The sequence below is a fragment of the Opisthocomus hoazin genome, chromosome 25, assembly GCF_030867145.1.
Source record: "Opisthocomus hoazin isolate bOpiHoa1 chromosome 25, bOpiHoa1.hap1, whole genome shotgun sequence".
In the NCBI taxonomy this organism is placed as follows: domain Eukaryota; kingdom Metazoa; phylum Chordata; class Aves; order Opisthocomiformes; family Opisthocomidae; genus Opisthocomus; species Opisthocomus hoazin.
The window spans coordinates 8,749,371-8,765,109 of NC_134438.1; the positions used below are offsets into that span (position 1 = coordinate 8,749,371).

Genomic DNA, 15,739 nt, shown 5'->3' on the forward strand with positions numbered 1-15,739 from the left:
AGATGCTCCAGTCCCCTCCTCATCCTCGTAGCTCTCCTCTGGACTCTCTCCAGTAGCTCCTCATCTTTCTTGAACTGGGGAGCCCAGCACTGGACACAGCACTGCAGATGGGGCCTCACTAGGGCAGTGTAGAGGGGAAGGAGAACCTCCCTCGACCTGCTGGCCACACTCCTCCTAATGCATCCCAGAAGTTAAAGCTGATCACGTTTTGACTGCCCTTACGAGTGTCACCTTTGTTCATATCTGCAGTCACCTCGGGGCTTGGGAACCCATCCCAACAGCCGCTTTATTAAATATCACCAGAGCTGCCACCGCTGGATGTTGCCGCAGGTTCTGCTTTCCACCCGCTCTGCGCCCGCGCAAACCAGTGGCTTCGCAGCGTGACTCTCCAGCTGCGCGCGGGGCTTGGCGGGATGCGAGCGGGCTTGGGGCAGTCCGTCTCCCACCGCAGCCCCACCAAATCCACCTCCCCTCCTGCTCCCACCCCGGCTCGGGGCCGCGAGCAGCCCCCGCGGAATGAAACCCGTCTCTCGGAGGGGGTTGTGAAGCCGGTTTATTGCAGCGGCTGCCATAGCCGCTTCCCCGCGCTCCCGTACAGTCGGGCCGGGAAAGTGCTTGCTCCAAGTGCGGACGGGGGGGACGTACAACCGACCCGAAACCGCACGCTGTGGTCCCGAATATTAGCCAACAGGAGACGGATCAATAGGCCAGCCTCTCAGTGCAGACCGCAGCCACGATCAGCATCTATAATTTATGGTACAACCTTGTAAACGAGACACGTTGCAGCAGGAGCCTTGGGGCTCGGTGTGTTTACAGCTCCAGGATACCTGGCGAGCATGAAAAGGACACAGTCTCCGCCGTCTCTGCTAGCAGAGGTTTGCCCATCGCTTCCCACGGTGCTCCCCGGGGACGTGGTGCTGGCTAGGATGCTCCTGCACCCCGCAGCACCTGTGCCCCCCGTGCAGGGAAATGCCCCCGTGGGCCGGATCCTGCTGCAGGGCTGCCAAGAGCGGGGAGCAGCCTGGGAGACCACGAGTGTTTTAAGAAAACCCTCCCTTCCCTCCCGCCGAATCACCCGGCCGGCATTGCTCATTAGCGTGTAGCCTGATAATTACTCAGACAAATGTGTTTTTCCATCTGACTTCAAAAGCCGTTGGCTGCGAGTCCTCCTGATATCCCAGGGACGAAAGGCGTCGTTGTGGGGCGGATTTATGGTGTAAGCACCGCTGTGCTCTCACCCGCCTTGGTCGCGTTTCCAAGCGCTGGTAATTCGTGTCGCGGGGTCTGGTGAAGAACCGGCTCCGAAAAAGAGGAAGCTTGTTGTGTACCAAAAACCCCGATCTCCAAACGTCTGTAAAATCCATACTCTAAAAACTCTTAGAAATATTTTCTCTAGCATAGGAAATACAGTAGGAAGCAATCTGCTCTGCGCGCAGATACGGGCGCTGATATACAGATGCCACGTTTATTTGCTCAAAGGTACAGTGCTGGGTGGGAGAGGACACCTGCCTCGCCGCAGACGCCCACCTACCGCCCGCCGCCACGCAGGGCTGACCGGGTCTGTCGTCTCTCCAGCGTAGAGAAAAAGTCATTTACTGGCATCGTGAAAACAGACTAAAAATAGCCGGTTTCTATGGCTACTGGGGCTGGGAGACTCCTGAGGAACACGTCTGGGTAGGTCCCTTCGTGATGAAATCCAGACAGTGCGATAGAAGAAAAGGACAATAAAAAGGGGTTTAGTGCTTTGATCGTCATTAGGCAATGCGAGGGAGATGCAGCAAGGACAGTTCTGTGCCATCCCCTCTGCTTGGTCGTTGTGCGCTTCCGCAGGGATCGATACGGGTTTATTAGGGGGGAATCGTGCAAATTCATCGGGTCGATCAAAATCCCCAAGCAAACACTTTAAATTTAAGCAGGGCTTGGTGGAGTCAGGGCTTCCTGAGCGTGTGCCCACCCCAAGCCTGTCTTTGTCTGCTGGTGCTCGTTGTTTGTGTGTGTTTGCACAGGGATGGGGCTGAGAGACGTTCAGGGGAAATCCGAGTGCTGGGCTCCAGTCCGAGCTCGTTTCTGTATAATTTTTGTAGGCATCTCAGCACACAGACGGTCTCTCTGGATTCGTGCTGGCATAAAAGAAAGGTCAAATTTGACCCGTACCTTTACACTGGTAATAAAGTCCAGAGCAGAGATTGATCCCTCGTGGTTTAAGTCGACAGCTGCATTACTCGCGTGGTCACCACTAGTTACAGCGGGACTGTGCAAAGACAAAGTTACATTCAAGAAACACTCTTTATGTTTCACCGACTTCCATTTTTTTGGCCCAAAGATAGACCCCAAAGTCCTCACCAAGGGCTGCAAACCCTGCCTTCGGGAGGCTGTGCTGATGTGCAAAACCAGGAGCAGAGCAAGGTCAGCATTTTCCCGAAACAACGTGAGCTTCCCCGTGCCCACCTGGAGCTGCCTGAAGCTGCCCGCGCTTTGTCCTCAGAGTAACCTTCTCAAAAACGCCCTGGTTTGGGGCAGCCACAGAGACCGGTTGTTTTTTGAGCTGTGGGAAGGCAGACGCGCAGGCAGGCGATTCCATCAGGCTGCCCGAGCTCTTCCTCCGCGCAGCGGGGCAGCGGGTCAGCACGGGAACGCCGAGCAGCTGGAAGCAAAGCCCGGCGTGCGAAGGAGAAAGGGCAGCTTCCACCAGTGGTTTCTGTCAAAAAAAAGAAGCAGCTTTCTCTCGGCTGCTGCCTGGGATGCAGAAGTTGCCCTGCCTGTAGGAAACGCAGCCCTCGGCTGGGACCTGACGTGCCACGCCAAGCCGACGCTGGCGGGGTGTTGGGTGGCAGCTCCCCGCCCTGCCGCGGAGCGTCTGCCTCGGGATCGCCGGGGTTATCCTTCTGGTCCTTTTTCACATCTCCAGCGAAACGAGAGTTCAAGCTGCAGCTTTTTTTCCTTGGCTTGCCTCCCACAATTTGTGCGCGTACCCTTCCGGCTCGCTGCACAAACATTTCTCCGTCTCCAACCAGCGCAGCGCGAGCTCCCCTGGCAGGACCCGCTCCATCACCAGCCGCCCCCGCACACCCGTTTCGGTCCCCAACCCGGCTATTGTCATGCAAATAAACATCTGTAGGCTCCCTCGCTCCCAAGTCAGCCGATATTTACCAAAGGGTTACGCTGCCTATCTTGGAAGTGAGCCTGAGGTTATGTTTTGGTTATTTTGATCATTAAAATTGATTTTTCCCGATGCTCCAGCATCAGCTCAGGACCCTGAACCCTTGGTACAGGTGGCTCCTCGTTGCAGGAGATGTTACTCCTCCATCCCAGGGGCTGGTGCATGGGTGTTGCTGGGTGCTGTCGGCTCCAGCCTTTTGGTACCGGAGGAAAAGCTCGGAGTGCACGGGAAGGGGCCGAGCCGTGGGCCATCCCCCCCCAAAATCCCCGTTGGGGACCTGGCCAGGGCAGGCACCGGCTGCCGCCCTCCTCCGTGCATCCCATCATCCGCCTCCAGGGAAGTCGGACGCTTTCCTTAGTGCAATCGGATTAAAGAAGGATTATTGCTGGTGGGAACAAACACGACTTTTGGGAGCACGGCTCTCCTCTTCCTGAGAAGGAGCGGAGGTGGAGGCGTTCTCCATAAACCCTGGGGACCCAGGCACAGACAAGGCTCGTGTCGTCACGGGGGGGTTGCAGAGAGCCCGGCCGTACGCTGAGCCAGCTCGGTAACGGAGAGGACAGGTCACATCTCACACACTTTACTGCACCCTTTACCCCAACGATGCCCACAAGAAGCCAGGACATGAACGATTTTGTAGCCTCAGCTTCAGGCTCCCTGCTCAGCCGTGGGGGTCCCTGCACCTCCCTTCCTCTCTCCAGAGGATGGAAAAGTCTTGGAAAAGCACTCGGAAACCACTGGACGGACAACTCCATCTTGGAGCTCATTGCCACCGGTGTTAGTAATATTTATCTCCTACAGCATCGCTGCAGTGCAGTTGCTTCTGGAGTGGGGAAGCAAGAGCAGGGTGGAAGAGTCAAAAGTAGGGTGTCTGAACTTGGGGGGGCAAGAGGAAACCCTGAGCAGGAAGCAAATTCTTAGTTTATAAAAATCCCAGAGGCTGTGTGAAAGTGGAGGAGAGAGACAGGGAGAAAAGAGCTGTCGACTTCCCAGCCTTCGCAGTCTCGGAAGCAGGCGCTGCCCTGTTAAAATGCTGCCACTGGAAAGAGAGAGAAAAAAAAAACCCCGTTGGCTTTTGCAAATTGGTCAGTGGGCGCTGGCTGGGCGGCTCGGGGGGGCGAGCGGCGCGGGGCTCAGCGCTTGGCAGGTTTGCTACAGAAAAGCGGCAGGCTGGAGTCTGGTGGGAAGCAACGTGCAGATGAAAGGACCTTCAGCCATAAATCTAGAGGTCAAGTCGTTATGATGGGGGAATCAAAAAGCACCACAAGCCATTTATGAACACAATAGAGGTCAACCCAGGAGCAAACCATTTTGCTCGGAGCCATGGTGGAAAACATATTGCTGCTTTGAGAGCTACATCCAGCCAGGGAGGTGGGAAGTTCTCTTTAAAAATAGCTGTAGCTCGAGCGCTGGAACATCCACACTGCGCTTGGTTCATTTATTGTGTTTTAAATCCACATGGAATGGGTGTGGGTGGGTGTCTGCCTGTCTTCACCGTACGTGCGACATCCATCGTACACCTGGCCTGGGAATCCCTCATGGAGACGGGAATATTCGAGACGCAGGGAAAAACTGAGCAGGCACAGAGCTGCCGCTCACCTCCAGCGGGCAGCGAGTCCGGAAGGTGAGCAGGGTGCATGTGCGTGGTGTGCGCAGCGTGTGCGTAGCGTGTACATCATGTACAGCGTGTGCATAGCGTGTGCATAGCGTGTGCATGGCATGCTGCGTGCGTCGTGTACAACTCGTGCACAGTGCAAGCACGGCGGGAGCACGGGGTGTTTGCAGCAGAGCTCCCAGCTCATCCCAGACCAGCCTGGGGGATCGCCCACCGCAACTGGGAGCCCCTGAAGCAGCAGCATGCACCAGCCTGATCTCCAGGGCTGCTCTCGGTGCGATGCTGAGCCTCCAGCTAGACACAAGACCTTGGAGAGGCCGCTAGCTGCACATCTTTAACTGCCAAACCACGACGGATCTGTAATCCCAGAGGTTTAGCCATGAAGGTTACATGGTAGTGAACTGGGCCAACCCCCCTCTCAACCCCACAGTAATAATTTAGCTTCTGTAAAGCCTGACTGAGTGAAGCTGCCCACGATTTTTCCCCAAACTTCTGCTTTCGATGGTCTGCCGGGGGCATGTGCCCGCTGCCAGAACACCCCCAGCTCCCCACGCTGCACTCACGAGGGTGATCCCTGCTCGGATCATCGTTAGCAGGGACCCAGCTTGTGTCCCCTCAGGAACGGGGGCCAACTTCAACCAAGTCAAAACATGGGTGCCTCAGCACTAACCTGAGCCACCCTCAGTGCCTCGGCAAAGCAGCTCCTCAGCGAAGCTGAAGTGGAAGGTTGATGTGGCCCCAGAGGTCCCAGAGGAGACGTTACCACCAGCACTAACCGCAGTGTTTTCCACCAATCTGTGCGTGCCGGGCTGTAATCTGCTGACCTCGATGGTGACAAATGACAAGGAAGCTGGCCCCTCGCAGGGCACCTCGTGTGCCACTGTGTGCCCCGTCCCAAAACTGGAGCCCAGCTGGGAAATACCCGGCTGGGAGCACTGCCCGGGGGCTGCAGCCCTGGATCCCGCAGCTCACATCACCTGGGCTTAAAGCGAGGAAAAAGCAAAATGCCCCGAGCTCCCCGACCCTGGGGTCTGACCCATGGAGACCACGCGCAGCCCGTGCCTGGTCCCGGCTGGCTGCCACTCCGAGCTGGCTCCGAGCGGCGTGTCCCACACCGGTCAGCTGCTTCCCACCGCAGCCCGGACAACCGGCACCCAGCAGAGAGGATTTAAAGCTCCTCAGCTGCACCTCGTGTTAGTGGTGCTCCTGGCTAGGCTCAGGTTTTCTGTGCTAAATCCTTTGGGTAGGAAAATAAAATAATAGCCGTGTTGGTTCTGGATGTTGGCCGAGCCAACAAATCTCCAAAGCGGAGCTGTCAGCGGCACGTACAGCTCTGTTTGCCCAGCGCAAATCTGGTCTGGGAACACTGGGCGAACCATGGAAAGGTCGAGGCAGTTAATCCCAGGGGGAGGATTTGCTCTCCGAGTGTGCTCGTCCCCTGCAGCGGGGGCTCCTCGGGGGTGCCAGTCCACCCAAGTCAGTACCCCCCGTGCCGATGGGCAGCGGGCACGGCTGCCCCTGGCTCTTGCCCGTTCCTAAGGGCTGTCCCTGCTGCTCTCCAGCACAGTTTGCAACCGGGAGCACCGGGACCAGTGCAGCTGCTGGTGCCTGGAATGAGATCTCGAATGCTGGGTGCACCCAGGGCTGGGGAACCGGGCACCGAGACCCCGACAGCAGTCCCCGAACCCCGCAGGACCCTGGCTCACCGACGCCGGCTGGCTCTCCGGCACGCAGAGCGGTTTGGAGGGTGTCTGAGCGGGGATGTCTGTCTGAGCCACCTTCGGGAAGGCAGAGCAGGCAGGGAGCTCCCGTATGGCTTCACTGGTGGGTGGGAAGGACGGACAGACAGGGTGGAGGACAGAGGGGGACCGTGGGGACGGCCACGTGGCGCAAGGCGAATGTTCAACCACGTCAGGAGGAGACGGTGGCAGGAGCAGGACTAACCCTGAGGGTTAGACCCCCCAGGATCAGGGGGTCTCCATGCGGAGAAGGGAAGCACAGTATGGAAGAACTGAAGGATTCCTGCTCTGGAGGACACATTTGTGCTAGAAATGTCCCTGGGGTGAATCTCAGGTGCCCTGAGCTCAGGGATTTTGGCCCGTTTGCCAAACAAGAACAGTCTCCCGCGGAGCCTCATGGCTCGGGTGTGCAGGGGTCACACACCGAGGTGTCCCCTGACCCGTGGCAAGAGGGCTCGGTCCCCACCGGTTGCACAGGGAGCAGCGTCCGAGCAGGGTCGGTGTGCCTGGTGCCTCCGAAACGCGCCGGTGTGCTGCACCCGTGGGACCGGGCAGGGCAGAGGCATGGAGAATGGCTTCTTGGAGTCACAGGCATTTGTTCAAGAGAAATTTAAAAAAAAAAAAAGCAAAAACCAAACCAGCTTGTTTTTATGTTCAGCCAATTCTGCAGCAGCAGGACAACTTACCAGCCAGGGGCCAGCCTCCCCGGCTCTACGACTCCAGCAAGGACAAGGCCTGGCCCCGGCTTTTGAAAACCCCTCCAGGGTCTGTCTGCTGAGGCTTGTTGGAGCAAGGGCAGGTCGGCTCATCCGGGAGAGAAATATCTGCTCCGCTGGGATGCAGGGTCCCTCCGACATCGGCTGCTTGGGTGCTGAGGGCTCGGCGCCCGGCTGGGCTGAGGATCCGGGCAGAATTGCTGCAGCACCTGGCTAACGTCTGCAGCATCTGCTTCTGCCTCTCGGCAAGGTCATGCCCGTGCTTCGTCTCTCCCCTGGCCAGGCAAGTAGCTGGGAAGAGGGAGGGGAGAGAAAATGAGAGGAGCTGCAGGAGAAGTGTGTTAGAGCAGATTAAGCAGCTCCCCCCGTGCCCTCCCCAGCCCGCTGCTGCTATGGATGAGCAAAACCTCTGCTCAGCCCCGGGCCCCCCTTCCCCGGCCAAGCACCATCCGAGGCACATCACAGCCGAGCAGCCCCCAGCCCCCTGCGACACCCCGAGACAGCGCGGGCAGAGGGTGATGCCCGGGGGGAAGCTGGAGAGATGACAAGAAAGGAGGCAGCAAGTGTCCCCCCGGCCGTCCCAACGTACCAGAGGGAAGGGGATGGGGTCCCAAGGCAAGGCTCGGCCGGGCACGTGCCCGAGTCTGCTCCTCACACCGCCGTCTCCTGCTCCGCGCTGGACTCCTCTTTCTTCCTCTTCATCTTGCAGAAGCCATGGAGCCCGCAGAAGCAAGCGAAGGTGAACTGGGGCATCACCTGGAGCAGGAGAGACGTGGGAGCACCCCGGGAGACCTGGATGGGGACAGGGAGAGGAGTCGGGGCAGCTCCCGCAGACGCCCAGGGGACGCGTGGGCAGGACGGAGGGCGTGGGGCAGATCCCCAAAATCCCAAAACTGGAACATCACCCTGCGCTGGCACGTATCCCCCCTACCTCCCTTCCCTCCCCGCATCCGAGGCCCCCAGCCACGCACTCCCAAATTCCCCACTGAGTGCAAGACGAGGAGATTAAAGCATCCCCCCCCCAAGCCCCTCTCCTCAAAAGCAGCGAACGAAGAATCGGGGCGGACGCAGGGACAGCTTGCAGCGCCTGCCGCCTATTCGCGAGCCGGGGTGCCCTGGGAGCACCCCGGCGCAGGGGCAGCACCAGCGGTGACGGCACAAAGAGGCGCAGCTGAGAGCGGAGTTCGCTCTCTTTGTGTCCGTTTCCAACGGGTAAAATAAAGCCCCAAAGCACAGCCCACATTATGGCCCAACAGCTGCAACATGTAATTATGCAAATGAAAGGCTGTTTTTTTAAATAAAGTAAATAAATACTATCGGAAGCGAAACCTTCATTTTTCTCCCTACTTTAATTTTTAGCTTTTGGACAGTTTGCAGATGACCAGCTCTAATTCTGCCCCAGAAGAAGCGGTGCTGGTTCTCAAAGGGAGCCATGCCCAGCCTGTGCGGCATCGCTCTGCCCAGCAAGGCACGTCCTCGCCATGACCGTGCCACCCTCCCACTGTGCGTAGAGCAGAGGGACCGCAGAACCCACAGCACGGTCACTGCCTGGGGCTCCTTGCAGAGCCTGCACTCAGCGTTTGCTCCCCATCAGCAGCAGCGTGGACAGGGAATATCTCAGGGCCTCAGCTTACCCGTCTGTGAAATGGGCACAATGCTCAAGCTGTCGGAGGACCAAGTGGAAATCTCGGTGTATGAGACACTGTCACCTCTTGAGGCTCACAGCCACCAACAGTAGCAAGCAAAGAGTGAGACACACACCCTCCCCCAACGGCCAGGCACTGCTGAGAGCCCCCAGCCCGCTGCCTGCACCCCGCAACCCCGGCAGAGTTTAGAGCAGCCCTAATTCACGGCAGGGACAGCTGGGAGAAAATTAACCACGGGGAAAAAAGCCAAAGCAGGTGGGGCCCGTGGCCCCCCCCGCCATCTCTACACGCTCTTCACCAGCAGTGATATTGCAGGGGGGTGATGCCACAGCCCTGCCTTCCCACTTTCCCCCCTTCCAAGGGGCCCAGCTGCAGCACAAAGCGAGTGGCAGCAGCGAGGGGCATCCCATTTAATTCACTTCTGCCGCTGCCCCCCCTCCCCAGCCATCTGGGTACCTGTCTAGTAGCTCCCAAATTAAATAAGGCTACCTCTGGAGCTCACAAATAATGACAACAGGCTCTTTAATGAGGCTCCGGCTCTGAATGGCTTCTCGGCGTAGCGGCGGGTCTCCGCGTCTCTCTTTGTGCTGCTGCTTTTTGTTACCAGCCTGAGAATGGGATTTTGGAGGGAATGGCTGGTGCGGAGGGGCTGCGCGGGGGCCAGCCCGCGGGGCTGGGGGGCTGCTCGCCCTCGCGGCTTCCACACCTTCAGCCGGAGGGGAGCGAGCCCGCTGCCAGCGGGGAAGGGGCAACGGGAAGGGAGAAGCCTTCGGGAGCCGGCACCCCGGTTTGGCACGCTGGCTCTGATTTGGCACCGCCAAAGCCACTTTTGGCAAACCCCTTCCTCGCCGGCACAGGGCTCCCACCCTCCCAGCCAGCACCGTCCCCGCTCTTCAACACTCTCCGCATTAACCGGGCGAACGCGTCCGTGCTGGACCTCCCAGGCTGAGCCGCTCTCGGTCCCCGTGGGTGCCCGTCCCCGCTGCCCCGTGCCACCCCACGTCCCCCCCGTGCCCGGCCCGTCCGTCCCCGCTTGCAGACACAAAGCCTCCCCGAGAGCCTGGGCGGTCTGGCTGGGACCCCAGCACCCATTAGGGAGCTATTGATATATTTAGAGGAGCTTGTAACGCCGAGGCTTTTCAGGCTGACCCTCTGCCTCCCATTCAGGCAGCAGACAATGATGAATGAGCCCCGGAGAACAGAGGCAGCCCAGCTGAGGCCGACGCTCCTGTTCTTCTTGAAAAGGTAGAAAAAGGATCCTGAAGGAGCAAGGAATAATTAAAAAATAAATGAACTGGCTTGGGCAGCGACGACAGAAGCCCTGCCTGATTTGCAAGGGCTGGGCATGCTTCACAGACCCGCGCTGCCCTTTCTATTCAAGGGAGAAGATCCTTTGGATAAAACTCCACTGCAGCAGAGAAAATGCGAGGAGCATTAAAAATGTAAAGCTAGAGAATTCTCTTTAGTCAACTGCATAACCCCAGGCCGTGTTTGTCACTGTCACTGTGATGAATTGGGAGCTGTCTGAAATCAGCATGCTCGCTTTAATAATGTCACTTTCCCTGAGCCCTAAAAAATGTCTTTCTGAACCAGCTGGACAGAGTCTATTCCTTAGCCCAGCAATTACCAGTTTCCCCGGGCTCCGCTGGGCTGGCGGCCGGCAGCTGGAACCGGACGGCTGCCGGAGGGGAGATCCTGGGCTGGGAGAGCCCTGGGTGCGGGCAGGGGTGCGGGCAGGGGTGCGGGCAGGGCTCAGCACCGCCTTGCCGCAGGGACGGGCTAGGGCTGCTGGGTGACGCTGGTGGCCGCTGGACCTGGGAAGGGGTGCTCAGGCATCAGAAGCTCTCAGGCATCAGAAGCTCTCAGGCATCAGAAGCTCTCATTTTGGCTGATTTTCTTACCCCACCCCAGCTTTTCTCTGCCTGCGAAGTGCCGTTGAATTAACTTTTAGCTACTTAGTTGGAAAAAACAACAAGAAGTTTTGCATTTCAAACCCCCAATTTCAAAGCTGCCTTTTGCCTCCAGCGTGTCGGTTTTTTCCTGGGAAATGGGATCATTTGCAATGGAAATCGCTCCCGTATTTTTGCGGGGAACCGAATGGAATTAAATCATTTGTAATGAAATGTAGAAAAATTCCCAGAAATTTCGTTTCATTTGCCTTTCATGATAGCTAGTCTGCCCACCTCTACAGCCAAGATTTTCAGGAGCGACTGATGATTTGGGGACCGCCAGCCTGGTTTCCCAATATCTGCTGAGCAGACGCCCTCGGAAACATCCCGGAGCAGCGCCCGGGCCCCAGCGCCGTGCTCCCGGGACTTGCAGAGACTTTCTTCCATGGCAGCTCGGGGCGGGGGGGACGCTCCCCGCATGGAGGGATCCTGGCCGGGGGCTGGCGGTCCTTCCTTTTTTAAGCATCAGAGGTTCAGGTCCTGCATCCCTGGGGCTCGCTGCCTGTCTCTGTGGGGACACAACCCCTTTCCCACACTCCCCAGCCCCCTTCTCCTCAAAGCCACAGGATCCATCCAATTTAGCTATTTTTCGGCCAAGCTTTCAAATCCATTATCTCCTAGGGTTGCTTCCCCCCACCCCCCCAAACCTTGGACATCTCGCTGCTTACAACCAGACCTAAGATAAAACCAGCTTCAAAGCGGTTTCTATAATGAGCAGCAGTGCATTAGAAACCCAACAACAGAGACGAGATCGGGATGAAACTAACCTGAAAAGAAGCACCAGCCCTTTAAGGAGAGATAATGAACGGAGAAGCTGTTGCTTGGCATGTTTGCAGAGAATCGCTAATTAAAACATCGCTTCTGTAAAGTATGCTGATCCCATTGATTCTTCCCCCCACACAGTTAATTTGCTGCTGGGAAGGCAAAGTCGCAAGGGTCCTCATTATAAAAATTTCACTGGCTGCAGCTAATGGTTGTAATTAATAGGTGCAATAAATTTCAAATGGGCAGCCAGGGTGTTCATTAGCTGTGGGCTGACTCAGCACCGGTGGCCTCACCAGTTACTAAATAACCCATTTCCAAGCAGACGGGAGGAGGAAGGTGCTCTGTGGCACAACCGGCTCATCCGCAATTCCCCACCGAGAGCAGAGCTGGATAAATAATTCCCGGCAAGTCTCGGATTTGTCTCTTTTTGTCCCATTGGTGAATTGTCCGTGCAAAGCTCCTCCAGCTCTCGGCCAGCTGACCGGGGACAGGTTTTTCTCAAAAGTGCTGGCGCAGCCAAGTGACCTTGGGATCAGCACTCGAGGAACTGAACCCTCTGATGCCAAGGGCGGGTAAATACCCAGTGACAACATCACGTAGCCAGGCATGGATCAAACCCCAGGGAAGACATTCATGCAAAGCACAGACCCACACATGCCAGTGGGTCTGCCTGTTGGAGATGGGGGCTGCAGCGTGGTTTTTAATGCCCTGGTCCTGCTCCAGGCATCCTGCAGCAGGGCTGAGTTTTAAAATCTCCCCCAGCTCCTGCTGAGCATCGTCCCCGCCGTAAGAAATCCCAGTGCCACAGCCCTGTTCATGCACCAACCCTCCCGAGGGCGGTGGGCGCTGGGCATCCCACTGCGTCCCATTAGGGCTGGGTGCCATCACAGCTTTGATTAAAAAACCCCAGCTTTTCAGTTCATTATCATCTGGCTTAATTAAAATATTAAGAATTGGCACTCCCTCCCCGAGTTATCTCCTGGGACCAGCACCCATGGGGCCGAGTGACCCAGCAAGAAGCTTGGTGCTGCTTCTGCTGCTTTTCATCAGCGCTGCGTGGAGGCAAACCCTACCCCGAGCCCACGTAGCAGGGCAGCGCAGGACAAGCCTGCGCCTCATCCTTCGGCAGCTTCGGGATACGGGAGCAGCACGCCCAGCTCCTGGAGGGAGCTGGGGACAGTGGATGCCTCACTCATAAATGGCAGTTATTATCTGTAATTAGCGGCTTGTCCTGCTCTGCACATTCGTTCCCGGGAGCTCAGGAAGAACTGGGGACTGCTGGGGGGGGGGCCCACTGCTCCAGCATCTTTGCCGGACACTGTTGGAGACGATGCTGCTCCAAATGCAACTTTTGCAGACGATGCTGCCTTTGTCGGGGCTCGTCCTTGAGCTCGCTTCTCTGGACCAGGGATGGGATTTCAGTCTCTGCCTTTTTAAAGATAGGTGGGTGACAATATTCTCAAAGATACTCTGAAAACGCCAATATGATCTGCTGTTTTATTTAATGCTGTGAGTGTTTAATAAGCAGGGCAGCTGAGGGCTTTTGCTTTGCCCAGCCCTGGACATGGGCAGTAATCGCAACCGCACGGGGCCGCGGGCAGCGGCTGCGCTAATTGAAAGGTGACTGGAGGTGCTGCTGGGAGCTGGATGCCAGACAAGCCGAGAGCTCACCTGGTGCTGGCAGCAGCTCCTCTTCGCCATGGACCTTTTCCAGGGGTCCCTGCCAGTGCCTTCTGCACGGCAGGGCTTTCAGCGAAACACTTGTCCTGTGCGTGTCTCGCCCCTCGCCCCCCGCGAGCCCCGGTCGGGTGTCCCCTGAGGATCGAACAGACTGAAAACCACAAATCAAATCTCGCTGCTTAAGCCCTGGTGCGTTGCCAGGGACTACTGGAGCCGGACGAACAAGGGCAAGAAAGAGATTTGGCAGAAAGTCGCTGGCCCTGGCTCCGGACCACCAGCCACCCTGACCAACGTGCCCACCCGCTTTCCCCCCGTCCCAGCTGCTCTTGAACGCGGCGCTGCAGGAACACAGTGGCTCGTGCTCCCTCCGTTTCTTCCCCGCTTAATGCCTGCCTTGCTAAAAGAAAAATCAATAACATAAAGGGTAGTGAGAGCAGGTCTCAGGGGTGGAGTATCTCGTCGGCGTAGTGCAGACAGGCTGCCAATAATCCTGCTCGGAGCCGCTTCGCCCAACTGCCGCCGAAATATTGATGGGGGCTGCTGCGGGTGCTTGCATCTCTCTGCTCCCTCTCGACGAGAGGCAATTGCTGCTCGGGGATGGGGTCTATGCCCCAGCACCCGCATCCCCACGCCCCCATAGCTCCTTCCCCCAGTGCCTGTGGCGATGGCAGGGGCTTCGCTGGGGGGCTTGGGGCTGTGCCCCCCTCGGGGAGCCACCGCAGCACAGCACCCGCTGTCCCACCGGGACCGGCCAGAGAAGATTTTGCTCATGACTTCCCCAACGCAACATTTTGGGTTGCAGCAAAGCAAATGGCAAAAATGGGACCCCTCCTATATTTTTGGTTAATTTGCCCTGCTCTGCCATTCTTGGTGGTTAACGGCACCCTGGCTCCGGGCTCCCCATCCCTGGCCTCGCGCCGGGTGCGGAGCAGCCCCGGGGTGGGAGCGGCGGGGCCAAGCCATGCGTGTCCACTGCAGGGACGGGCCCTGCTCGACGTGAACGGCTCGGGGCGGCCATTGTCATGGGTGAATTTTCTGAATGAGCAAATCCTCATTAAAAAATAATTAAAACAGCCTGGCGAGATTGGCTTAATTCCCTTCATTTTGACTGATGGTGTTTAGTTTTGATGATTTATGTGCCACAGTCTTGCCAGCTCTCATGCATTCATTGTTGGAACTCATGGGATTTCATGATTTTCTTCCTTCCACACCTCCTTGAGTCATGGGATTACAGCTGAATCTCAGCTTTCCTTTTTTTCAATGACTATTATTTTTAAACATGCATTCCAGGCTGGTGAAATAAACTTGAAAGCCTGACACCTAATGACTCAAAGCTCAGGAAGTGAGAAAGAAAAAAAAAAAAGAATAGAGAAATTGCTCTCTTCCTGCTTGGGGAGGGTGGTTTGTAACCCCCCCAATGGCATTCGGGTGCTGACAGAGGCAGCAGGGTCTGCAGTGGTGGGGTATGTGGTGGTGGGGTCTGTGGTGGTGGGTTCTGCAATGGTGGGGTCTGCAATGTTGGGGTCTGTGGTGATGGGGTCTGTAGCAGGGGGTCTGCAACTGTGAGGTCTGCAGCCGTGAGGTCTGCAGTGGTGGGGTGTGCAGTGGTGGGGTCTGCTGTGGTGGGGTCTGCAGCAATGTGGTCTGCAGCAGTGCCCTCCTCTCCCATCCCATCCAGCCCTTCTCTGCCAGCCTGCCGTGCTCACAGACGTTGCTTTTGCACATTTAATAAGTGCGAATTTGCCAAGTCCCTCTGTCTAACTAAAACCTGTCCTTCTCAGGTCGGCCTCCCCTCCGACACCCTCGCGGCACGGGGCTGTCCGTGGCTTCGCAGGCTCTGCAGGACGGACCCTGCCTGGTGCACACTGGGTGGCTCCAGGCTCTGCACAGCCCACTGGGTCTGCAGCATCCCGGGAAGGGGCACGGCGCGGGGGGGAGACGGGGCTGGAGGTGCCTGGGCTTTTCTCAGCCCCCTGCAAGCCCCTGCTCGGGAAAGCCGACAGCAGCAGAAAGGGCTCCTGCCATCACCTGGCAGCCTGTTCGGTGCCAGGCTAAGGCAGCGGCCGTGGCCCTTGGAAATGCCCTTGGTCTCCGCCTGACGCTTTTGTTCTGCGGGGCTGCAGGTGCAGATGCTTTGAACCGTGTGAGAAAAGCTCGCTGCCAAAGAAAAGCCGCTCCCACCGCCCTCACAGCCCCCTTTGCCGGCACCCGGCGCCGCCGAGCGCCCTTTCAGCTCTGAATGGGGACGACGGCGCCTGAAAGGCCGTGCCCCCCACCATCCCCGTCCCCCTTTGTCTCTCCCTCTGCTCGCCACCCCCTGCCCCATCCGTCTTGCTAAAGCTCTAAGGCCCTGCAAGGCTTCAATGCCCCCTTTCACTTGTTATTTGTTACCAAATAAATATGGGTGATTAAAAAGGGATCAGGAGTCCGTGCGGTTTGCAGAGGTGCCTGGAAGGTGGAGTCCCTCCT

The 15,739-nt window shown here is 57.6% G+C and overlaps 1 protein-coding gene across 3 annotated transcripts in view; it reads right to left on the reverse strand.

Annotated features, from left to right (window-relative positions):
- Positions 1-604: 604 nt before the first annotated feature.
- The window catches only part of BLACAT1 (BLACAT1 overlapping LEMD1 locus), a 35,898-nt gene continuing 20,763 nt past the window's right edge, over positions 605-15,739 (reverse strand). For 2 of the 3 annotated variants that reach the window (XM_075442988.1, XM_075442989.1), the window contains exons 2-4: positions 7,820-8,022; positions 7,201-7,521; positions 605-4,199 (exon numbers count right to left, since the gene is read on the reverse strand). In XM_075442988.1, the coding sequence (XP_075299103.1) occupies positions 7,882-7,983 (102 nt within the window). In that variant the 5' untranslated portion in view covers positions 7,984-8,022 and the 3' untranslated portion in view covers positions 605-4,199; positions 7,201-7,521; positions 7,820-7,881. The remainder of the gene's footprint in view (positions 4,200-7,200; positions 7,522-7,819; positions 8,023-15,739) is intronic. The other variant, XM_075442990.1, reaches the window with a different exon arrangement.